The 24,410-nt window shown below is 53.6% G+C and overlaps 1 protein-coding gene across 1 annotated transcript in view; it reads left to right on the top strand.

Annotated features, from left to right (window-relative positions):
* The first annotated feature begins 24 nt into the window (after positions 1–24).
* UBE2QL1 (ubiquitin conjugating enzyme E2 Q family like 1) overlaps positions 25–24,410 on the top strand; it is a 34,798-nt gene continuing 10,412 nt past the window's right edge. The window contains exon 1 of the mRNA XM_059416853.1: positions 25–467. Coding sequence (XP_059272836.1) covers positions 114–467 — 354 coding nt within the window. The 5' untranslated portion in view covers positions 25–113. The remainder of the gene's footprint in view (positions 468–24,410) is intronic.

The raw sequence follows: 24,410 nt of genomic DNA on the forward strand, positions 1-24,410 counted from the left end.
CGGGCGCCAGGGCGGGGCCGGGCCCGGCGGCGGCGGCGGCGGTGGCCGCGGGCGGCAGCCTGGTCCCCGCGGCGCGCCAGCAGCACTGCACGCAGGTGCGCAGCCGGCGGCTCATGAAGGAGCTGCAGGACATCGCGCGCCTCAGCGACCGCTTCATCTCCGTGGAGCTGGTGGACGAGAGCCTCTTCGACTGGAACGTGAAGCTGCACCAGGTGGACAAGGACTCCGTGCTGTGGCAGGACATGAAGGAGACCAACACCGAGTTCATCCTGCTCAACCTCACCTTCCCCGACAACTTCCCCTTCTCGCCGCCCTTCATGCGGGTGCTCAGCCCGCGCCTGGAGAACGGCTACGTGCTGGACGGCGGCGCCATCTGCATGGAGCTGCTCACGCCGCGCGGCTGGTCCAGCGCCTACACCGTGGAGGCCGTCATGCGCCAGTTCGCCGCCAGCCTGGTCAAGGGCCAGGTAAGGCGCGCGGGCGCGCGGGCGCGCGGGGAGGGCAGGGGGCGCGGGGCGCCGCGCGGCCGCGGCGGGAACCAGGGACCCGCCTCCGACGGGGCGACGCGCCGGGCGCCTCGGGCCCGCGCCCCGCAGCGCCGTCCTCCGGCCCCTACGGTCCCACCCGGTCCCGGGTCTCCGCGGCTTGTCGCCCGCGCTCCCTGCCTCGGCGACCGTGAGCTCACTGTCCGGCTTTTCCCCGGACCCTCTGCTGCCTTCCTCCCCGGTTCCTCGCGCGCCTGAGCCCGCGCCGTCTTCCCTCGCGCCCCATCCCGCCACCCTCTGTGCTTATGGCTTTCTCCACTGCCCACCCACCTCTGGCTCGGCCCCTTTGCCCTCCACCACATCCTCTGATTTCCCGCCCCCTCTCTCCCTTTCTTCCCTCCCCGCCCCTTCGTCTCCCTCTCCGTTCCCGTCCCGTCCCCATCCCCCTCCCCCCTCGTCCGCTTCTCCCCACTTCGGACCCCACCATCGCTTGGGGGTGGCACTTTACATGGACTCAGGATCTGAATGCTCAAGCGAGTTTATCACTCGCCCCCCTCCCCGCGCCTGCACACACACGCGCACACACACACGCACACACACACGCACACACAGGAAGGTCTACTCCCCAACATCTCCGGTGGGTGCTGTGCAGCTGGGGTGCTCTGTGGAGGCCTGGCCAGCTGCTGAATCTGCTCCCTCCTCTCCTGGCTCTTTCTGAGCAGCATCTAGGGCAAAGGTGAAAACTGTGCTCTTGAGAAATTTCGCGGGGAGAAGCTGAAGTGAGGAGGTGTGGTTTGCGTGGTTCCTTAAGTGACAAGGCCAGACTCTCAAGGAAACGCTTGGCACCTTCCAGAACCATCACCTCCGTTCCCTTCTTTCTCAGATCTGTTTCTTCCCTGGGTTTCCTCGTGACTCCAGGAGTTTAATCCTTTATCAGGGCTTAAGATGTTTTTAACTAAGTGGTGAAATCTGGGCTGGGGGGCAGGGAGCTGGATGCCAGAGTCTTCTGTGCCAGATGGCAGCTTTACCAAAAGAAATCCAGGGAACCCCAGCGCAAGGAATGAATGGGTCTTCTGAAATGTGTTCCCCCCTGGCTGCAGACAGGGGCATGACCGTTTTGTCTTTCCACACTTCTGTGTCCTTGATCATGCTTGAGCTGGTTGATATTTTCTCAAAATCAATAGCAAACAGTTAATAAAATCATACTTTCATATGGGCAACTGTAGATTTATGGAGAATCATTGTTTTATTTAGCAGACCCTGAATGACCTCTCGATTAGATCATTCTGCAGCCTGCATATCAGAAGCATGAGTCCCCTGTCACCTGCCTGTGTCCCTTTTACTGCAGGGTCTCTCACACCGATCAAATCATGCTGGTTCTTCCAAGTTCACTGGAGGTGGAACCCCTGGGATCCCACTCAGATAGCATCCTAATGCCAGTGCAGGGTGCCAAGTAACTATCCTGCCAGCCTATCTTTTCTGGGATTTACATTCATTTCTTGAGTTAGGAAAGGGATGGATATGACAGCCCTGGAAAGACATCTTTAACTGAGAGAGAGCTTTTTAATGGTTTATTGTGAGAACGTTCGTTCTGAATTCTTTCCGTTCAGTACTGGATCTGATGTAAGGTGCCTGAAATTAAATATGAGCCACAGGAATGGGGGGGTCGCTTTATTTTTTGAACAGAATTTATACAAATGATGTGGGAAAATATTCTGAAAAAAAAATGACTTTGTTACCTGTTTCTTAAATCATTGCTAAACAGAATTCTTTGGAACAGTGTCTTACCTTCATTCATTCTCCACAGTGAGATGACTTTGGGGACCAGGGGAAGAGGAATGTCGTTTTGCCTTATAGAGCCACGGAATCATGACATTTTAGGTTAGGAGGAGATCCTAGAGGTCCCTTGGGTCACAGCCTGCATTTTGAAAGATATAGGAAAGTAAAGATTCCAAATGGGAAATGAGGAAGTTTCTCAAAAAGAGATACATCTTTGTAAATCACACGATTTCCCTGTGTAAATTAGTGCTACGCATGCAGGCCTGTGCACTTCTCTTAAAATAAGCAGGTCCTTGGGTCCGTGGTCCTTTCCTGCATGACTGAAATTGAGTCTTGCACGCCAGTTGCAAGTTTGAGACTTCAGTGTTGAAAATAATTATCAATATTTTTATTTATTATTTTCAAAATATCACTCAGTTGAACTCAGGGCCCTCCACCAAGCATGTTGTATTATCAGCTGGACTGTAAAAGATGTAACTGAAGGCAGGAACGCAGCAACTTATGAAAACATCAGTTCAGTTCCTTTGCATTTTCTGCGCTGACTTCAACACCCAGAAGACACAGGTGTGGGATACACACAACCTCTTCAGAATGCAGTGTGAGAATCAGAGAAGTGAAATCATTACGCTTCAAGACTCTGTGCTCAAAAGGATTCTAAGAGTGTTTCCGGGACCTGAGCAGTTCCTTTTATGAAGTCCCTGCCTACAGACTGTGCAGTGCACATACTGTAGTTACCAAATTATTTCCGTAGTTAAAGGTAATGGGGTTTGGGAAAGGAATCAAAGTACCTGATTAGGTATTCAAAGAGAACCGGGACTGCTACCAAACCAATAATTAGTTTAAGAGAAAGAGTCATTCTCCTGTAGCTCAGTTCCTCCATCTGTTGGCTTTTCTTTTTTAGGATTCATTTCTCTTAAGCAACAAAGTTAAAGGCTTGTTTTCCTCTTGCATAACTGCTCAGCTTAACTCTGAATTGAGGATATACTAAGTTTGTTTTGTTTCTATGCCTTCAGAGAAATCGCCAAATAATTTTAAAGGTTCCATTGGTAATATTGACAAAAGATTTGCTTAGCAGTTTTGTGCAGAAAATAAAAAGTTCGGGGTTATCATGCGATGTGCTAAGTTCAGTCATTTCATGAGACCCTCCCCTGCCTGGTTGGCTGTGCTGCCGTATGGACTGTGGTTGTTTTAAATGAAATTCCATTCGTTGCCTGTATGACGTATTCTATGTGCAGATAGCGACGCATCTGCCCTGCCTGTTACTGTCTATTACTAGTCCTTCTTTTCACTAAACGGAGACATTTTAGGTAATTCTTTTGGTTTTCTGCAACTGAGTGAACAATTCCCATACTTTTAAAATGAATTGGTGAAAATGCTAAAACTTCAGACCATTACTTACATCCTTCATCGTTTACCAAACCAAAAGAAGATCTATAGCTCGAGGGGAGGATTTCCGACATTTGGATCTGTAAAATGTTGGTGTGGAAAGTTAGGTCGGTTGCAGGGTGAGCCCAGGGTTTGCACCTAGTAGGCAGCCCCACGTGTGAACTCCATTTGCGGAGATTTCCGAGAACAGGGTCTAGAAGCCTGGGCTCAGGAGCATCAACGTTGGGAGGGCCCAGCCCCTAGGAAGTGCAGGGGAGTTCACTGGCATATACATCGGGTTCGGAGCCTGGGATCATGGAATGACAGCACAGAGACCCTCTGCTTGCAGTTATTCAAGCAGAAGGGTCCCCAAAAGCCGTTCAAGGGGGCTCTAACTCAGAGCTCCGTTTTCGCATCACTGTACCTCCTGAGTGTCCCCTTTTCAATTAGTTAGACGCTGCCAGGGGCAGGGAACCAGATGGCTCTTGAAAGACTGTTCCTCACTCCTCCTCTGCTTTCTCGGAGCCAAGCACACGACGCAGGCCAGCAGGCAGACGCTCTGCTGCTGGCGGCGCCCTGCTCCAAGTCCAGTCCCCGCCAGCTAAGTGAGCCCCCAGGCTGCTTCGCCTGACTCGGTGCTCGTCTCTCGATGGTCTCTGTACAGGTGAGGGAACTGTAGCTCCACGGTCAGGCGAAATCGATACGTCTCGTTCTAATTCTAGCAGTGAGTGGCAAGGCTCTGGAACCCGAGCCACCGACAGGAAGCCGGTCAGGCAGGGCAGGGCCAACCCGGGGGGCCACCTCAGCTGCTGGCTGTGCCCGGGCAGTCGTCCGCTCACTGGGACCCGCGCGAGAACCGTGCATGTCTGCAGAGAGCTGACACCCGGCCGGGCGTCGGCAGAACGGTGAGAGCAGGCGACCTGAAGCATCTCAGATCTTAGCTTTTGAGCTCCAGACTGGTCAGCAGTTCCAGGACCGTCTGTTTGCCTCCTGGATCAGTCTCTGGGATCTCTAAATAAAGGAAGCTGGCAGGGTCAGAATGTGCTAGAAAAGGAACGGGCTCTGCATGCCAGCCATTTGACGATACGCCGCATCTCCTGAGCTCGACCTTAGGACTTAAAACCTCGGCATCATGCGTGCCTCCGAGAACCGTGCTCACGCACACGTGCACACATATACGAGGGCCGCCTTCTTCAGAACTTCTTCCAGAGGTCGAGGCCTAGGAACAGCGTTTTACTTCCGACTGGAACATCTGCAGGTGTCATCAGAAAAGGTGATGAAGGTCACCAGCCCTCTGGGTCCCAAAGTGGGTTGGCTTCCAAGCTGTTACAACTGACCCACGTTTTGTGTGAGACCCCTAGGGCTGCTGGGTGGCTTAAACAGCAGAAATGCGCCGTCTCACGGTTCGGTTCGGGAAGGCAGACGTCGGAAATCAGGTGTCAGCAGGGTGGGGCCCCGGTGAGGCCGCGCAGGGGAATCTGTCCGTGGGTGGCGCTCGGTGGCCGAGAGAAGGCTGTTGTCTTCTGTGTCTTCACGGGCTTGTCCCTCCGTGCGTGTCTGTGTTCTCATTTCATGAGTACACCCGTCGTATTGGATTAGGGCCTACCCTAGCGATGTCAGCTTAACATGATTACCTCTGTAAAGACCCTGTCTCCCAATACAGTCACATTCCGAGGCGCGGGGGACGAGGACTCCCAATGCAGGGATGGGGCGGTGGGGTCACAGTGCAGCCCAGAACAAGCCCAAACAGGAATTCTGTAACTAATTCAACCTCGTGTCTCCAGAGGCTTTTGCTGGTTCGCAAAGTGCGGTGAACACAGGACCACACTGCGGGAGGCCCGGAGGACCAGCCTGGAGCAGAGTTGGCAGCCCCTGGGGAGGGGAGCGGATTGGGGGCAGGTGGGGCGTCAACACCAATAACCCGGCTGGGAGAGGGGAGGGTGAAGCCAGGAGTTCGCCGAGGAGAATGCATTGGCGCGGAGATCTTATGAGTCACTCTGTCATCTTGTCCTGTGCCAAGTGTAGGTGACAGAGATAATTGCCCACCCAGGATGACTCTGCGGCTTGAACTGTTTGAAGAAAAAATAGCTTGTTCTGATATCAAGTAGGACGGGCAGGAGGACACAGGCAGGACTCTGTATCCTAAAAATAGTCCCATGCCAAGTTGGCGGGCTCCCATAGCTCGCTCCCCGGCGAGGGCTCACAGCCCGCGGCTGACGGCACAGTTAATAATAGTAGCGACTTACTTTACCCTGAGTCGTGGACTTTGAGAATCTGAATTTGTGAGACGAGAATGTCACTGTATTTCTGTTTATTTTTCTGATTTAGATGAAGGGATGTGAGAGGTTTGGTCTCTTATTAAGGGCCAGCATAGTTTTGGGGGCGCTTTTGTTAGTGGAAAATGCCAATAAGTAACAATAATTCAAAGTTTGTTTTAAAGCATGAGGCCCAGAGCGGAGAGTTCTGCCCGTTTTCTTCCTTAGGAACAGGTGGGTATGAATCCATGGTTAGAAGTAAGGTAGTGCCATTTGGGGGACAGCTCAGGAACCAGCAAAATAGCTTTCATGTGTGTTTTGTTTTATTTTGTTCTGCTTTTAAAGCAGCTACTAAAAAATAAAATAATAATAATAATTTTTTAAAAAGCAGCTACTAATAGTGGGTTGCTGGAGCCACATTTCAGATCTGGTGGAAGTGAGATCTTTGCTGGGTTGACCAGGCAGCAGGGAGAGACAGGGCGGGGTGCAGAAGGTGTAAGTCCTTCGCCCTCTGGCAGTGGTCCTCAGCCGCCCGGTCAGTCAGACGCCCTGGGAGGGCTGAAATCATTCCCGTGCCTAGCCCGACCCTCAGGGAGTCAAACGTCCTGGGTCTAGGATCAGGCCCAGGTAGAGGCTTGGAAAACTCCTGTGTGAGTCTAACATGTGGGGGTGGAACGAGCCACCACAGACCGACATGTCCCCTTTCCATGTCCCCGTGCCCACCAGCAGCCACAATAGGACCTTCAGGTGGCGAGGACGGGACCGACCTCGCACCTTCCCTGCTGCTGCCTTGGCGGACGCACCGTCCTGGGTGAACCCTGGAAGAGCCCCCCGGAAGCCCTACTTTCGCAGACAGGCCATCCCAAAGCCACGCCCTTCTTCCCTGACCAGGGGCGAGTGTGGCCTCGGAAGGACGTGTGCCCAGGAGAGCTCAGTGACCCTGAGACACAACGGGGAGGGCTCAGGAGCTCGGCCTACCCGGAGATAACTGGCAGTAACTCACCGGTGCCTGTGGCACAGGTATTCAGTGCCTACTGACTACTCTGTACTAGACATTTACTGGACACACGGTGGCACCTAAGACTCCCATGGAGTGCCACCGCGGAGAAGTAACCAGAGGGGACGACGGGAAACCCATTCATGTTCATCTTCGGCATCCCAGGCCGCTTGCAGTCAGACCCGGCGTGGACACGTGCCCGTTCATTGAGTGTCCGTGGACCTGACCACTGTCAGTGGCTCATGTGTGCCCTGGGGACTTGGGAGACGTGCGGTCCTGGGGTTAGCAGGGTTCAGACCTGCGTAATGTTTGCAGAGGGAGCCTTCAGGGTGGCCTGAGTTTCTGAATGTCACTGCGTCGCCAAGAAATGGGAAGATCGGGCATTCCCAAAACACACAGGGGAGTCGCTGTAATGGCAGAAGCGTTTCCGGTGACCTCCAGGCTCTCCCAGCTGCTGAGTCAGCAGACTACAGTAAGGGTGAGATGTTCGCCGATTCCGCCTCATCACGCGTCGCTCGTCCTTTCGTTCCTTCCTCCCTTCCTTCGGCACCCGTGTACCAAGGGTCTGGCATGCCGTGGCTCCGCAGCCACGCTGCCCGGGGCACTCCCGTGACACCCCTTCACCATCCCGAGTGTCCTCTCTGGCCCTCCTCCTGGCTGGCTTCTTGCCACTTTGGTGAGGCCGGGGGGGCGGGGGTGGGGGGAGTACGTGGTGTAGGAGGACCCAGGACCCCAGATGGAGAACACAGAGGAGGAAGCCAATTTGGGACCCACCAGGTGGCAAAGGATTGGAAGTAGAGCGCAGGGCATGGCTGTGGGAGCCGAGGGAAGTCACCCGACGTGCCCCGTCCCCACCCGGCGGGACTGACATGGCCAGGGAGCAGGATGAACGAAGACTCCTCCTCTCGTGGTTTCCCGCCTGCCTTCTCTTCTCCACCCGCCCTCCTGCCTCATTAGAAGCTCGTCGTCTCCTGCCTGGACCCGGGCAATGCCCCGTGCGGTTTCTCTGTCTCCTTCCGTCCTCTCTGCCGTCGTCCTAACTCCTCCGAGACACAGACCTGGCCCTCTCACATCCTTTATCCTGACCCTTACGGAGTACCCCAGGAGCCCCCGCGCGCTACCCATGCACAGCGGCCCTCCCCCGCCCGCCGTGGCCCCCGTGGAGGCCTGTCCTCCTCCAGCCCCCCCCAGCCCTGGCTGGTCCTTCCTGTCCGTGCTCAGCTCACAACCAGCCCCTCCCTAACGTTCACGCGGTGAGGCCCAGCCATCCTTGAAGCCCCATCTCCTCTACGAAACAACCTCGCGTTTTCCAGAAGACACGCCTGGTCTTATCCTGCTAGATGCCATTGACCTATGCCAACTCTATTGCCCCCCCATGGCACAACGCCCCACACACCGTGTGCGCCGAGTGAGTTGTTGGCCATGCAACGTGCTGATCTGAGCAGACACCCCATTCCCTTCCCTTTGTCCCTGCTGGCAGCAGAAGGCTGCCGCTCTGGGGCCGGTACTTAATGCAGACGGGCTGCCATGCAAAATGTTTTCTGTTGGCCATTGGAGTCAGTCCTTGCAATGGCCTCTGAGTCAAGTGCTGTCATTATTGCCAGTTCACAGAGGAGAAAACAGGCTCGCTGAGGTTGAATCTGTGCCCCAGGCCAATGGCTTAGTGAAAAGCAAAGCTCAGTCCTCATCAGGCCGTCCAGAGCTCGGGCCACCATGTTTCCATGAGCTTCCATGGGCAAGGCGGAAGCCACCCCGCCAAAGAGCCTGTGCGTTCGGCTGCTCCTCGTAGGTCCCTGTGCACCTTCCAGATGTCTTTGCAGTGATACTTTGCTAGGTTTGGATCCACAAGGAAGGGATAACATACCCATTGAATCTACTGAATTATCTATGGGCCCAAATAAGCTCATGGTACACATTGTGTGACCTAGAAGAACGTTTTACATCTTTCAGAACCGTAGGAGAAAAATAATTATTGTTGTTTTATTTCTTGTCTCCAGGAAAGGGAGAGGCATTTCAAAATTTCTGAAAAACCAAGAAAGAAATGCTTTTTGAATATAATGGCTACATTGGTGAACCTACTCAGATTGAAGAAATTACTATTGTAAAAATAATTTCTGTAAGATAAATACTAATTCTCTGTCACAATATTTGGCAGGCAGTCTGGAGATTTTTTTTTTTTTAAATTAAAAGTTCTTTGATGAGAGAAATGAGGAAACAGTATTTTAGAAGGGATTGGGTTACACTTTAAGTTGTAATGTACCCAACTCACTTGGGAATCAAAGGAAGAATTTACAGAAAAATAGTAAGGCAGTACTTTCTGGCTTTTTTATTTTGAAAAGCAGACGTTTCCAAAAATCAGAATATGGAGCTATAGAATTGACTCTATATTGGTTCTGATAAAAAGCAGCCATTCTTATTTTATAAATTTGGACATGTTGTGCACTTAGTTATTAAAACAGTCATTTTTGCCTCACTGACACATAGGAGTTAGCATAAATTTTGAGTGTCAGGCTGGATGCCCATTTTTGCTTCCCAGGAGACACCAGTCAGAAATTGGATGTAATGGTACAAAATAAGTATTAATTGCTGCAAGGATTAATCTGTGTTGAGGTGTTTCAGGATAATGACATACCCTACTTCACTCTGCTTCCCAGCCAGGGAAAAGTAGAAATAACATGGAGGAAACTTGGAATTGAATGTATTACAAGTTTAAGTTCATCGTAACTAGTTGAATATTATAAGCCTTTAAAATGTAACTTTCAAAAGTCATCTAAGTACTAGAATCATATTGCTTTCACCTCCCTCTGTGGACGGGGGCTGTTTCTCAGGGAAGCTGGCTCTTCAGCAGCTCGCTCCCACGCAGAGAGCACCCCCCTGGGGTCCGGGAGCCCCCAGAGTCCCACCTGGGGAGGGCAGAGCGACTGCGTTAGGGTCCTGGGGAAGTGCCCTCGCCAGCCCGAAACCAGCACAGAGGAGCCCCCCAGAATGGGCCCAGCGGCCCCACCCCTTCCAGAACCGCTCATTTCTTCTTGGATCACTCGCACAACGTATACTGTGAAACTTCATCATCTCAGCTCCCGGGAGACCGTTTCTCTAAAGGTAGGATCCAGCCATGAAGTTATATGAAGCTTAAAGAAAATCATCGTAAATTAAACGGATCTAATAAAAAGAGAGTTTGAAATCCGCTGGATGGAATTAGGGTGATTTTTTTCAAGTAATTTTGTTGAAAAGGGGATCCTGGCCTCGGTGTTCTCGTGGTCCGGAGAGATAAAGGTCATTGTTGGTTGTTCCCCCACATGCGTCCGAGAGGAACCGGAGAACTCAGAGCCCCTTCTTGCCACCTGGAGGACCGCATGCCCTTGGGCATCAGGGGGGGCCCGTGGACCCCTCCTCGGAATAATTTCATTTTAAACGCACAGAATAAAATTCGCAGAATTTCAAAGGAAATCAATTATGTCGAAACACATGTATCACCTTTTTAAAAGTGTTGGACTAAAATAGGAAATTAAGAAGTGCATCTTTATTCACGTATTTAGTGTTGAGATCCGAAGACGGATCTGACAGCTCCTCTAATTGGACGTAGTAAAAGGCCTTTCAAGTTGTCGGCACCAACTAGAATGTGATTTTTTTTTTTAATCTGTTTTTCTGTTGGTGACAAAGTCAAGGCATTGCTCACAAGGCTGCAGTTTGTTACCTTCAGTCATAATTCAGTGAAGTGCTGGCTTGTAGTGAGGAGGTAGTGAAAACAAACTCATGTTTCCATCCAAGTTTACATGGCCCCAGGTGAAGAACTCCAGAGAGCAAGTGGCTCTCAGTGTCCGCGGTTGTCTTGGGAAAGCTCTGAAAGGTTATACAGCTTCCGGCCAGAACCCTGGGCTTGGGGTTGAAGGTCCAGCGTATATGTCATTTCCACCACCACCCTGCTGGGTGGACTGGGGATAAAGCCATGGACAGCAAGGCCAGCACAGGGCTCCCACACCATCTCTCCTCTCCAGCCTGCTTTGCTGCTGGGCAGCTAGCCACCTCCTCAAGCCTCAGGCACCTCCCCTGAAGATGAGACGTGTAACCCCATTTCCCAGGTGAATCGTGATCCCCAAGGACGTGATGTACAGAAGCACCACACACGGAGGAGGCAATCAGCGGCTGCTCCTTCTTTCTCAGAAAGCGAATACGTAGTGAAATAAACACACAAGAGACGTTTATCCAAGACCCAGACCTGGACTCACATTCGAATCCCATACACACAGGGATCTGCTTTCGTAACTGTTAGCATTTCCGGGCAAACGCGACATCCAGTTGGCTCAAATTGTTTCACACTCGCCCACGATCTTACAAACAATCACAAAAATCTCAGGATAGCCTGCCACCGCCGTCCACTGCGGGCTCTTGTCCTGGCGTCTGTTGGTTTCCATCCTCGAGTCATCGTCTCCGCCAGGAGCTGATTCCTGATCATAACTGTGACCGTGTATTGTCCCACCACAATCCGAGGGCTGCCGTTCACCTCTCTGGCTTTGCTCTCTAAGGATTCCATGTGTTAGTAGTGTCTTTAAATTAGCTGAATTTTCTGGGCTGTTGCTAAGTCACAAAGTTACACACGAGAACGTTATTTAATCCCATTCTTCCACCGTATCTTGTGCACACCATGTGCTTTTGTTAGCCGTTAAAGTATTGAGATGCTACCTTCATTATGGAACATGATAGCCGCTGGACCACTTGGGTTACATTTTGTTTCAAGAGGAAGACCTGGCTCGGAAGTGAAATTTGAAATTGTGTAAAATGCTCTGGACGCCAGCAGTGGCCACAGATCAGCGGGATCGCCTCTGATCGGTGCACAGAGAAGTTCACTGTGGTCAGGCTTCCTTTGCCTTTCTGAAACACCTTCAGGAATGGCCTTTCCCTTAGTGGAATTCGAGGGAAATCTAATTGAAATGTTCAGCCCACAGGATTTGCATTTGCTCAGAAACATCCGGGAGCAGATATGTGACACTGTGACGGTCGGAGGCGAATCAGCCGGGAACACTGGTGTCTGCCTCACATTCTTGCAGCTCAGTTAGGGCCCTGAGTGTTGGCCCCAAAACCAGGGTCATCTTCCTGCCTCGGACAGGAGAGGACCCGGATGTCACCAGCATCCTTGCGACCCCTCGGATTCCGGGGTTTAGGAGCAGCATCGTCACAAGGAGAGGGGAAGGCGCACAGCGTGCCGGTCCCCCAGGATTTATGCACTGTTTCTGTTGTACTCTTGATGGTTTTCCCGTAGTTGAGCCACACTGATATCTGAAACCCAGCCTCTGACGTTGTTAGAGCTGTGAGTGTTCTCCCCCCTGGGTTTCTCAGCCTGCTGCCCACATCGATCTAAGAGGGGGTGTTCTCTTGCACGTGAATCTGTAGTATGGAAATCAGTGGATGGGCTTCAGCGAGTGTGAACCATCTTCAGCATCACAGCTGGCAAACAGAGACAGTTCTACCCACCATGGCTCAGACCGATATTTCACATTTCTATGTATTTCTTTTTCTCTCCCATCATCACCTCTTTTGGTTGAGATCATGTCAGTGGCCCAACCCTAAGAAAACTAGAAAAGGACCTCAGCCTGCACCTTGGGGCTGACCACACCCCCGTGTGTGTTTTGGTGGCTTGCTGGTCTCCTAATCAGAGAAGCCACAGAGCTCTCCCGGCCTCGCTGGAAGGTCGAGCCCAACAGGCTGTGTACCCACGGTTACTCAACATTTGAGGGTTTTGCCCTTGACGGGGCTGTAAGCTGCATGAGGGCAGGAGATATATTTATCCTCTAAGCCCTGTGGAAAAAGGGAGAGAGGGCACCACTTCGAAACTGGGTCTCGCTCAGCACCTGGCTAGGAAAGACAGTCACACCTGGGTGTGGGAGGAGGTGTACAAAGGATGCAGACATCTCTAAGAGGCAGGAGTGCAGGGGAAAGGTGCGAGGGCTCTGCCAGCAGGTGCCGGCCAGGGCAGTGTCTGGGGTAGTCCTGCAGGAGCAAGACAGACCGCCATCCCAGAGCATTGTGGGCACTCAGCTCTCCCATATCCAGAGCATCTCCGCGGGCATGGCTTTCTGGAGGTCCAAGACAGGGACAGATTCTGGCATGAGGAAGATGACAGGCGGGCAGCCAGGAGGGGCCAGGCACCTGTGTTCTCGAGCTCTCGCTGGTAACGTGCTTGAGCAGGACCACCGCTTCTCAAGCAGGACCTGGGGACTTAGAATTCCAAGGTGCATCTTCTCCCGTCTCTGCAGTGGAACTTGGTCTCATCCCCGTGGCACCGTCAAGTAGGAGTTGTCAGAGACCCAAGTCCAAGAGACCTCTCATACGTGAGAAGGCGGTCCTCCGTGAAGGTCTGGGCAGGAGCAGCTGGCGACGGACCCCAGGAAGAAAGCGCTGCCTTCTCTCCGCGCGTCAGGACAGAAGGGGCTTCATCCGAAATCCGCGCCGGGCCGCCCCCGCAGGTTCAATGCAAGCTTCCGCTCCGTGCTGTGGAAATAAGTTGCCCCCGAGTGTTCGGGGAAGTGGGAAGATCTCCGCAGGAGGGAGAGGCCGCTGACATTGCCAGCTCCTAAATCTACCGGGAAAGGCTCTTATTTTACAGTGTGTTTGGCCTCGCGAGGAAGGGGGCCGTGACGCTCACGGGTCTGCGGAGTCAGGCGGGGTTTGAGAGAGAGGCAAGGAGGGAGACCTCCTGCAGTCGTCTTTCCTTTCAGAATATTCTAGAAGGTATCTCTCAGGTTGGATAAATGAAACCTTTAAAATCTATCTTGCAAACCTTACACATGCACATATGTTCAACGTCTCACATGGTAATCTGAGGAAAGCCTGGGGGAAGAATGCGGCTTGGGAATGTCTGCAGAGACAGGAAAGGACCCCCTGGATGAAGAGGAGTGTGGTGTTTGCTGGGCGGGGTGCCTGGGGCAGGACACCCTTCCAGAGTTTGTTGGCTGGTGGTGTGACCACGACCCCTTCGGACTTCGGCCCCCGTCGGGCCACAAGGGACCAGGAGCTGAGCCTTGAGCCAAAGATTTCCCAAAGCCCAAGCTTAAGCTTAACATTTGTGTTGACTTTCAGCTGAAGGTTTTTTCCAGAATATTCTAAGGGGTGTGTGTGTGTATAATTTGTAGAATCACATCATTAAACAGGGCTGGGAAACTAAGCGAAGCGAACACACTCACCTGTAAATGAGGATTTCACTGATGGTGATTGAGCTGTGATAACATTGGCCATTTCTTTGCCATTTAAATATAATTCTGCAAGAGATTTAAAATCCTGCACCAGAGAAAATTCCAAAATCCCAAGGTGAGAGCAGTGAGTTGTTATCCCATCAAAGGCAAAGACAGGAGAATAGCCCCCGTCCGTTGCGGTGGAACTTCCAGCACGCGTACGTTCTGTCTGCTTGCCTGCCTGCCTGCCTGTCTGTACGGCCGCTGTCGTCAGAAGCAGCTGACGGCAGTAACGCCTGCTTCCTTGCTCAGACTCTGTCCACACAGTCGTACTGGAATCCCAGAGCAAGGTGAAATAGCAGCGAAACCGAGATTATGGCTAAAGAAAAGTGAGTATTTCAAACTCATAACGGAAAACCGGGAAATCGGCAACATGGAACTTACCAAATTGCTGTCCCAGGACCCGGTGTTCTCAGCCTTGACCTCCACCGCCCTGAAAGAGGAGAGATGCTGCGGAGCCTGAGTCGGGGGGGCGCGGGGGGGGGGGGGTCCTGCACTGCCCCTGCCACCAGCACTCTGGGGGCGCCCTGAGGTGCTTCTCCTAGCCCCCCACCACGGCTCCCCCAGGACCCAGGACCCAGCAGCTCCAAGTCCGGGTGAGCAGGGAGGCCACGGCTGGAGGACAGGAGTCAGGCCCCATCCTGCTTGGGGACCAGCGCGGGAACCCAGGACCCGTCTCCCCAGCAGCTCCCTTGTACCGCGTGACGCCCACTGGGACTTTCCAAGTTAACCCCCATCAGGCTTCAGTGAAAATGGAAATTGGACTCGTCATTTCCCCACCTTCAGACTCTGATCTTCCTCCTGTGCAGACAAGTGTGGAACCCCACCCCTGCACTGACCACCTTCCCACTCACTACCGCTGTGGCCCTCTGCCGTTCAGCCTTCCCTCGGCCTCCCCCCTCCCCCCTCAGCCCCCCGCCCTCTCCCCTGCTCCCTCCCCACCTGCTGAGCCCTCTGAAGAGGGACTGGGAGGAGGGAGACCCAGCTCAGTGCCCCAGCAGTGGGTCTGCCTGTCCCTTCAGCTCCGCACGCCCTCCTCACCCTCTGGAACCAGAGTCCACGTGGCACGCACCGGAGGACTCAGTGAGCTGCCCCGGGGAGGAATTTGGATTCCCCTTTGGCACCCCAAGGCCAAGTCTCCTGCCTCACTCCCTCCCTGCTGCCTCTGCCTCTGCCCCGCGCGTGCCCGGGCCCCCGCTGAGTGCTCCCGTGTCCCTGCGCAGACTCCAGAGCCTTCTGCCCCCTGCCTGCTGGCCACATGCGTCCTCCAGCAAGCCCGGCCGTGCCTCCCAGCCTCCAGAACTGCATGCCCCCCCCCAAGGGAGAACCTCCCCCTGTGGGGAGCACTACACAGAGCCCAGGGAGACGGCCCAGCCCTGCCGCTGGTGGTCCCTCCACAGCGACCGTAGAGAGACTGAGGTCATGGCCTTCAGGTACTGCAGGATCGGGACTCATCAAAGGAAGATTACTGGTGGTGAGCGGGCTGCAATTGCAGTGTTGGGAAGGTGGACAGTTTTAGCAACAAAACGATACTCGATCCAAAGACGTTCGCTCGTTGACACCAAGTACCAAAATAACCTTGGCCCCAGCCCCGTGTGCGTCCCACGTGGCCTGAGTTTTCTCTTCTTCTCTCAACACCGAGTTTACTGGTCATGGTGTTTCCAGAAACGAGAATTGGCTTTAGTGTTTTTGGTTTGAATCACGTGCCCTTGAAATGTCGTCCTCCTACTCCCCCGAAAACCCCGGAGGCGGGCGCCTGACGGAGGGCAGGGTGTGGGCTGGGGGAGAGTGAGGGAGCCCGCTCCGCAGCCGGCCCGTCCGTCCTGGGGCGGCGGCGGCTCCTTCCCTCAGCAGCTTCGGCGAGAACGGTGGGGTGTGAAGAACTTGTCGGCAAACATCTGTGCCTTCCCTTCTTCCTGGCCTCGTCCTGACTGGAGGTTTCCGTGCCTCTGTCCACTTTCATTCCGTCCGGCTCTCTGCCTCCCTCCTGCCCGCCCTCTCCCCCTTCCCCCCCCCCCCCCCCCCCCCCCCCCCCGTCTCTCCCACCCTCCCTGTCTCTTCCTCCTCCCTGATTACGGAAGGCCGCTGGCGTCACAGGGTACCAGACAGGTGGCTTAAACAACAGACATTTACTTCCGCACAGATCCGGAGGCTGGAAGTCGAGACGGAGGCGTGGGCAAGGGTGGTTTCCCCGGACGCCTCCCGCGTGACTGCCGGTGCCCTCTTCTCCCCTAGTCTTCACCTGGGCGTCCCTCGTTGTCTTTGTCCTGATCTCCTCTAGAAGGACACCTGTCAGATCGGCCCGGGACCCCTCCCTACCTTGGCTTCGTTTTACCTTAATCACCTGAGGGAAGATGCTGTCTCCAAATGCAGTTAGATTCCAAAGCCCGGAGGGTTAGGACATCCACATGTAAATGTTGAGGACCCAACTGAACCCAAGGCAGAGGCTTTGCTTCAAAGCACAGGGGAGTGTCCACCAGGGCTGTGAGCTTGGAGTCTCACCTCCCTGTTGCCAGGGGCCTCGGGGTCTCCCATGTGACAGCTGGGCTCCGCGGGGCTCCTGTGACCACACATTCCTCGGCACGAGCTCCAGCTTTTCCAGAGCACTTTAATTTTCTGGGTTTTCCCAGAATATCTCCCCTTTCTACTTTTTCCTGATCATCGTGATTGCCTTTATTATTTTTTGAACCTAAGCAGGCTCCACGCCCAGCATGGAGCCCAACACAGGGCTTGAACTCATGACCCCGAGATCAAGACCTGAGCTGAGATCCAGCGTCGGTCGCTTAACCGACTGCACCACCAGCAGCCCCTTCATTATCTTTCCTTCTCCTTCCCACCTGTGTGGGTTCTTCTCCCTGTGCTTTTATGGGGGGAAGGGAGCCCATCCATCATGTGGGGCACTGCCCCAGCCCCCCATTCCTGCCGGCCCTATTCGTTTGGCCCCATTTCACTGTTCCACAGTCCCCTTAGTCACCCCACCCCTGCTCCCATGCCACTCCCCCCGTGTCCCCTGTTCTCACCTCTCTCTCCAGACCTCACTGTCTCAACAAGCCGTCATCGCTGGACTGTCCCCTGTCCTGTGGCTCCTCTCTGGCTTGTGTTTCTGTGTTCCACTTAACCCCAGGGTCTGTGTCTGCCTCGGGGAAGCCTGGTCTGCTCAGTCCTGGGGGCAGGTGGCCCGGAGAGGGGCCTCCCCAGCACACGTGTCCGTCTGGGGCTGCAGGGAAAGAGGATGTTGGGCAAAGAAGAAGATGTGGAGCGTGGCAGGGTGTGCAGATAATTCAGAAGGACCGGAAGGTTGATGGTTATTTCCAACACCAGCGAGAGTCGGCGATCCAGGAATTCCATAGTAGTGGACGGCGGAAGGTCAGACGTAGAGAGAAAAAGCCAATTGGTTTTTCTGCGGAAACCTCCAAGTGGCTGCATTCTTTAATCAGAACTTGCTTTTATCATTTCAGAGGTCCCCATCAAACCCTGACATAGGATCCTTCCTGAAAACCCTCAGTCCCATTTTTACAGTAATTTTACTCATTCGAATTACAGTTGCATCAGAAAATGACTCTTAGTTGTTACTTTCATCGGTCGGCTGGTTTCGGTGACCACCATGTCCAACGCAGAGGTTTGGGGCGGGCACTTTGCACATTGCATGCTTTCCTATTTTATTCAAACTAAAATATGCCCAAATCTCTCCACTGGCCTGCCGCCGAGACCCCCGAACAGGCAGGGATCCCCCTCCTGGAGGACGCCCCGGCAGAGCTAACAGAACTGATACGCAGAGACGTGGGCCCCTCCCCCAGCTTCCTTGGACTGCTGTGGACCTACAGCCCACCCTGAACACCCCCCGGGCTTGTCTTCCCAGAGCTTTGGACTCTGGAGCGAGCAGACGGGCTCCATCCCAGCACTGAGGGAGGGCAACAGTGGTTGGAGCCTTCCCTGCCCCTCCTCAGTCCCGAACACCTGATTTCCGTGTCCAGACTTGCATCTGGCATAAGACACATGGCATCACCCCCACACCCGGCCGAGGGGCCCCGATCCCACGGGTCCCACGAGCAGAGAGTTTTTCCACAAATGTCGCAAACATCGGAGAACCCAGCAAAATATCAAAGCACTGGGTCCCTATTATATATAATCCAAGGCTTTCATTAAACATAAAGGCCTATTAAAGTGTGTAGTTTTCTTATTCCAACAGTATACACTTAGATGATCACATGTGAATTTCAGGATGACACCCCTGACTTTCACAATATCCTAATTAAAATGGTCTGTAGGGTTTGTTTCTCCCCCACATGCATTTAACCAAACAAAGCAATTAAGTGAAAAAGAAACTGATTTTCTCTGTTTCTGTTGACTTTGATCTGCCTTCTCGGTGATCGTGGTTTCTTAGGGCAGTGGACGGCCCCAGCGCAGTCCAGTTTCCCAGCTTTACTCCCCCGGGTCAGCTGCCCTCCTGCAGTGGACGTGAAAACAAGAGACGTCGCAGGCAGAGAGTCAGGCCAGGCCCTGCATTGGTCAGTGGCCGTCGGGGTTCATGAGCGCCGGTCACAAGCCACCAGCTCTCCCGGGCGGGGGCTGAGTTGCAGGCCGGTTGCTGTGTCCCAGCTTCGAGTCCAGTTACCGGAAGGTCCTTCTGAGAAGGGGGATGGGCCTGAGACAGGATGACACCTGGATGGGCCCCTCGGAACATGGGCCCTTCCCCGAGGGCTTTCTGGAAAGAGGCCTTCTCCATCTCCAGATGCTCCAGTCGACTCAGGGCCCGTGAGGAGCGACGTCTGGACATCAGAGCCTCCGTCGCCATCACCACCGTCTTTGCCGTCATCATCTTCACCGTGATTTGGGATTCTCGCCGTTCGTCGCTCCCAGTTTCATGAAGGGGTCAGAAGAAGCGCAGACTGAGTAAGAACGCACGACAGTCTCTCATGTCCGTTCTAGCTTCTGGAGCTCTTCGGAGTTTTTCTGATTACAGACATGCCTACTTTACAAAATGCGCGCAGTACCAGCAGTTACAAAGTAAGGGACGGAAAGCTCTGCGATTCGGCTGGCCAGAAATGAGCCTGAGGACGGTCGCCGACCCCTTTCCTCATCTGCTCTCTGGGGAGGACCCCGGCCGCCCTCCGGCTCCTGTTTTCGCAGAGCTGCTGCCGCCCGCCTCCTTGCCTGGCCTTCCTCGGAACACACGTGCAGACTTTCCGGGGAGCGGGGCCCAGGCGCGACTCGCTGGCATCAGGCCTGTGCGTGCTGACCTTCTCGAGGGATGGCCAGAATCTTCCAGAATGGCTTCCCTGGCCAGTCCACACGCTTCCTCAGAAAGCCTCGGTGTTACCTTCCATCCTGAGTCTTGCCCTTGACAGCGAGCAAGTGGTATCTTATCTCTGTTCTAAAGTTCTCTGATCACCGGTCAGCTCGGACGTTAAACCCTGCTCTTACCAGCTGTTCTCAGTCTTTTCTCTGAATGGCCTGTTCCTATTTTCTCCCCAATTTTCTTTGGGTTTTCTGGTTATCTGGCTTTTTCTTAGAATTCTCTGTTTGCCAGATATAGTTTCTTGTTTGGGTTTTACATGTTGTAAGTATTTTCTTCCAACATATGCATTTTCTCTCTGTTGTTCTGTCTCATCTTTTATTGGAAAAAAAAAAAAAAAAAAAAAAAACCTCTACTTCTGAGCTTGCTCCTTTCCCCATCTTTCCATGGTAAAAGCTATCTGCGAAGACCATTACATCACAAGATTTGCCCTTCTATTTTCTTCCACTGGCTTTGTAAACTTGCCTTTGCATTTAAACTTAGCCCATTGTCTTCCCCACACGCTGTTAAGCAGAAGTCCAACTTCCTTCCCCTGCGTGAAGTGAGCATGGTTCCTCAGCCTTGTCTTCTGGCCCACCTGGCCCTTTTCCACTGCCTTTTATTTTATTTTCTTTTTTGCCATTTTTATCATGTGACAAGTCCCCATGTAAATATGACTCCTTTAACTGCATGCTCCTGGACACATACTGTTCTGCCTTTAGGAACAGCCGCCCCGTCTAACATCAAGTAGACAAGACCCCTTCTTTGCTCTTCTTTGCTTTTTGTGAATCACGAAAGTCCCATGTAAGTTTTTTCAATGACGAGTTTTGCATGTAGTGGTGATTTACTTCCTGCCGCAGAGCACCCCCTGAAATCCAGCAGGACCAATGAACACGTACTTCCTGCACACGGTCTGATGTGGCTTGGGGCCCCTTTCCACCTTGTGGCTTCTCCACCTGGAGCTCGTGGCCCTGGAGCTCACAGGGACAGGGCACGAGAATGGGCCAGCACCTCCGCTCCTCACGGCCCCCACCCGGAAGGACGTGCATCACCTCCGCCTCAGCCCACTGGCCAGCACTGGCCACAAGCTGGGCTCCCACCGGCGGGAGCTGGGAAGCACATGGCACTTTGTAAAGCATTAACCTGCCCAGCACGTGCAGTTCATCAGAATGCCAATGTCTCAGACTCAGCAAGTTGTGCCCTTTAAATACGTGCAGCTTTCTGTATGTCAGTCATACCTCAGTAAGTGGTTTAAAAAAAATAGCGAAGGCTTTAGGATTTTCGGTGTAGCAGTTGTACCGTAGACCAGTAATGAGATGGCCAAAACCCTCCATCCCGGTGCCACAGAAACCCTCTCAGTGTCGCGACAAGCAGCCAGACAAAACCAGAGCAAAACCATTGTTTTTGCCAGTTCAGATATGAAGGCGTAAGAAGTTTGATTTTTGTGTATTTGGATCTTAACACAAGCCATAAGTATGAGATAACAAAGCGGGAAGATTCGTTCGAGAAACTGGCCTTCGCCATTGAAGACATCACTGCAGGATCTGCCTGGGGCCAGCTGCTGTCTCGGCGAACAGGTGTTTGGGTGGTTTGCTCCCAACTCCCCTGGCATCTCGTTAGCCGGCCCCGTGACCAGCCCCCACAGACGTTTTGACGGCAAACATGACCGCATTGAGGGAGATGTTTTCAGTAAACAGGAGAGATTGACTTGGAAATTCCGGCTTGCTGAACATGTTCGCTTATCCATGACACTCACTGCAAAGTTGGGCTAGACGTTGAGTGCGGGCAGAAGTTTCTAGCCTGCTAGCGCCAGGGGACACGGGGTCCTAACGGCCACCACCCACGGCCACCATCTGTGTGGGCACCTGTCCAGCGTGGAGCACCGGTTCTTAGGCTCTTTGGAACGACGAGGGCAGGCCGGGAGCGGGGTGGTGGGAACGCGGCAGTCTGCGTGCGGCTGAGAGGCCCGGAGAGGCTGGGATATCTGGGCTTTCACAGAGGTATGGACCATTCTTAGAGCCACAGGGATGCTGGTGTTTCTGGGTGACTGTCTGATCGCAGTTTGCAGAATGCTCCATTTCCCAGAAGTTTGCATCGTGGGGTTCCAGCCTCTTCCAGACCCAGGCTGGGGGTGCGGAGGGACACTGTCATTTACCATTTCTGTGCCACCGAGAAGTCACTTGCCTGTTCTTCTCCACCCGATCGTTTGCACAACCGTGAGAAGCATACCTCGTGGGTGACGCGTAGATGAGCTAACGTGGGTAGAACACCACACAGGACACCCGCGGGGAAGTGTGTGCTGCCCTTGCTTTGGGATTCTAGCCTGGAGGTCAATGTTGATAATTTTTCAAGGTTCATCATCTGGCCCTCAGAAAGCGTGTGTGTGCACCCACGAGTCCAATATAAGTAAATAAAGTGACCTTTGTTTTTCCACAAGGGACTGGCACAATTGGATAGATTTAATGTTGAAATACAATCAGGAAATGCTCAGTTAAAAACTGCACCAATATCATGCAAACCTACTCATGATCTAGGCACATGCCAGGTGTGGGCCGCCGCAGGGGGCATCCCATATTTACATTCCTGTCACCTGCTGTTGCTGTCTCCAGCACAGCATAGCTGGGAGCATGGACACTGGGGCCCGACTTCTTGAGCTCAAGGTCCAGTTCCACTGCCTACCTACTCTGTGACCTTGGCACTTGAACTCAGCCTCAGTTTCCCCATCATGAGGGAAGTCGTAGCAGTTCGTCCCTAGTGAGGACTGAGTGAGTCCGTACACAGCAAGCTCTCAGGACAGTGACAGGCATGAGCTTTACCTATACTGCATTCTAAAGTGTGCGCTGTTTGAAGATCCCCAGTGATGTATATAAAAATCAGTGGTTGAATTCTTCACTTATTATAATTTCTACTTAATCAGAAAGAAAAGGTCCTGTGGCAACACCATCAGACCAGTAAGAGTAGAAATCAGAGCATCCCCAAAGTAATGACCTAAAAGTAATAATAGCCATCCCAGTTGCTTATAGAAAATCACTTTAATTTTTATTAGGTCAGCCAAAATCAGTCCCTCGGTTTTCTAAGCTGTTCAGCCAGAGCCCAGAAATTTGAATTTAGAACCAACTTCCGTTCTTGATTGCAGTCTTAAGACTGTTTTATAACGGAAAACTGCGTCTTCCAGAAAGATCCCTACTCTTGGCTTTCTCAACAGTTAGCTCTTTTGTGCCCTATCTTTGCCCCGTGTTTTCCTGCAAACGGAAGATGCGCGTGTTGGGACTCTCACCTGCGTAACGCCGGCAGGTGTGGGAAGATGGGGTCCTGGTGTGTTCCCTGAAGTGGTTTGACTCCCTTACTTTTATCCCCTACGCATAGCACACTGCCGGTGGATGCTAAGTGCTCAGAGCTCTTGATTTAACGAGAGGCCAGTGTTCAGTGGAGGGTGGGGGTAGGAAGGGCAGGTCAGGGATCGTGGAGGGGTGGGAGCCGGCGGGAGGTGGGAGCCTCCTCTACAACGCGAGGAGGAGTAGAGTCCAGCCTCGGGGCAAAATGCTGAATTCTGGTGGCTTCACGTCCACGGTGCAGAAATGCAGCTTTCCGGAACGTGCCTCCGTCCTGGGTGCTGGATTTTCCCTCTGGCCCCGCAGGAATGTGTGACTCATGACGCTGCTCCTCTGTGTTTAAATCGGTGCGTTCAGCCTGCTGGGCCTGGGGCAAAGTTCCTCACCCAGCAGTGACTGACCGGACTCGGAACGCTCGCGGTCCTCCGTCTGGGGACCACAGGGGAGCTGGTGGCCCTCCCCATCTCTTCCCCCAGCAGCATGTGCTCTGCTAATGGCCGGGAAGTGGGGGAGTGGGCCGCCTCCCCCCAGCACCCTGCCCCTCATCAGTGCCTCATTAGCGACCAGCGCAGGAAAGATCAGAACTGTGTTCTCAGGGCTCCACTTACTGACTCTGCCGTGTGTGCACGTCCGAAGTTCTCCAGCGCTTGGAGGCCTGCACCGCCCCGGGGAAAATCTGCGCACAGACTCCATCATTGGCTTTGCTGTGAGGCACCGATGGTCCCCTGCGACGGGGGAGGGACAGCATCCCCCACGGGCACAGAGCCCGCCCCGGGATCACACCAGGACTCCTGAGCGTGTACAGAGAGCGCACGTGCTCTGGGATGTCCTGGGGGCCCCTTTTCTGTCCCTTTCACGACTCGGAGTGACCTTCAGCCGTATCGGGTTAGTGAGGCCCGTCCACTCACTACGTCCTTGGCAGGAAAACGGACTTTGGATTCGTAAAGGCCAATCACAGCTGTCTTCTCGGGATGCTAGCTGCCACCCACGGGGACATGCCGTGCCCATGGCAGGAGTGGCCCCCTCCTGGCCTAGAGACGGGTAGAAACGGCCCTTCCCCCGGAATCCAGGGATGCTGGGGTCTTGGGGACCCAGAAAGGCCCTCTCCACCCTTCCTCACGAGGTGCTAAGAGAATTAGAGCCCAAATCATAGCATTTTCACATTTACATTTTTCGGGAAAATATTCTCAAGATTCCCAATGATTTCGAAGTCTCAAGAGCTTTTTTTATTTAATGTTGCAGAATTTCCTGTAGGGTTTGGAAGATCCCATGCCAGCCGTGTCACGCGGCCAGGCCTTTCTCTGTCCTCGCAAGTCACAGGGCTCGGGAAGGGCACGGAGCCACGAAGGGCTACCGCACGCCGCGAAGTCACACGTGCCACGAAGGGCTACTGCACGCCGCGAAGTCACACGTGCCCCCTGAGACCGGACTGCATCTCGAGGGGAAAACCACGTTACCCTGGTTGCCTGTGAAAACCTTGTGTTACTTCTTGATGTAATTTTTCCAGAACAACACGGTTTGGGATTATTTTGTCAGACTCAGGAAGCTCCCGCCGGCAGGCCAGAAAGCAGAACACAGCTGCCCCCGTGCTGACGGACGAGCCCCCAGTGGCGGCTCCCCAGCGGCGGCCCCCCAGCGGCGGCCCCCCAGTGTCTCATTTCCAGTGACATTCGTGGTCTTCCTCCTCTCTTTGGAG

The sequence above is a fragment of the Mustela nigripes genome, chromosome 12, assembly GCF_022355385.1.
Source record: "Mustela nigripes isolate SB6536 chromosome 12, MUSNIG.SB6536, whole genome shotgun sequence".
NCBI classification, from domain to species: Eukaryota; Metazoa; Chordata; class Mammalia; order Carnivora; family Mustelidae; genus Mustela; species Mustela nigripes.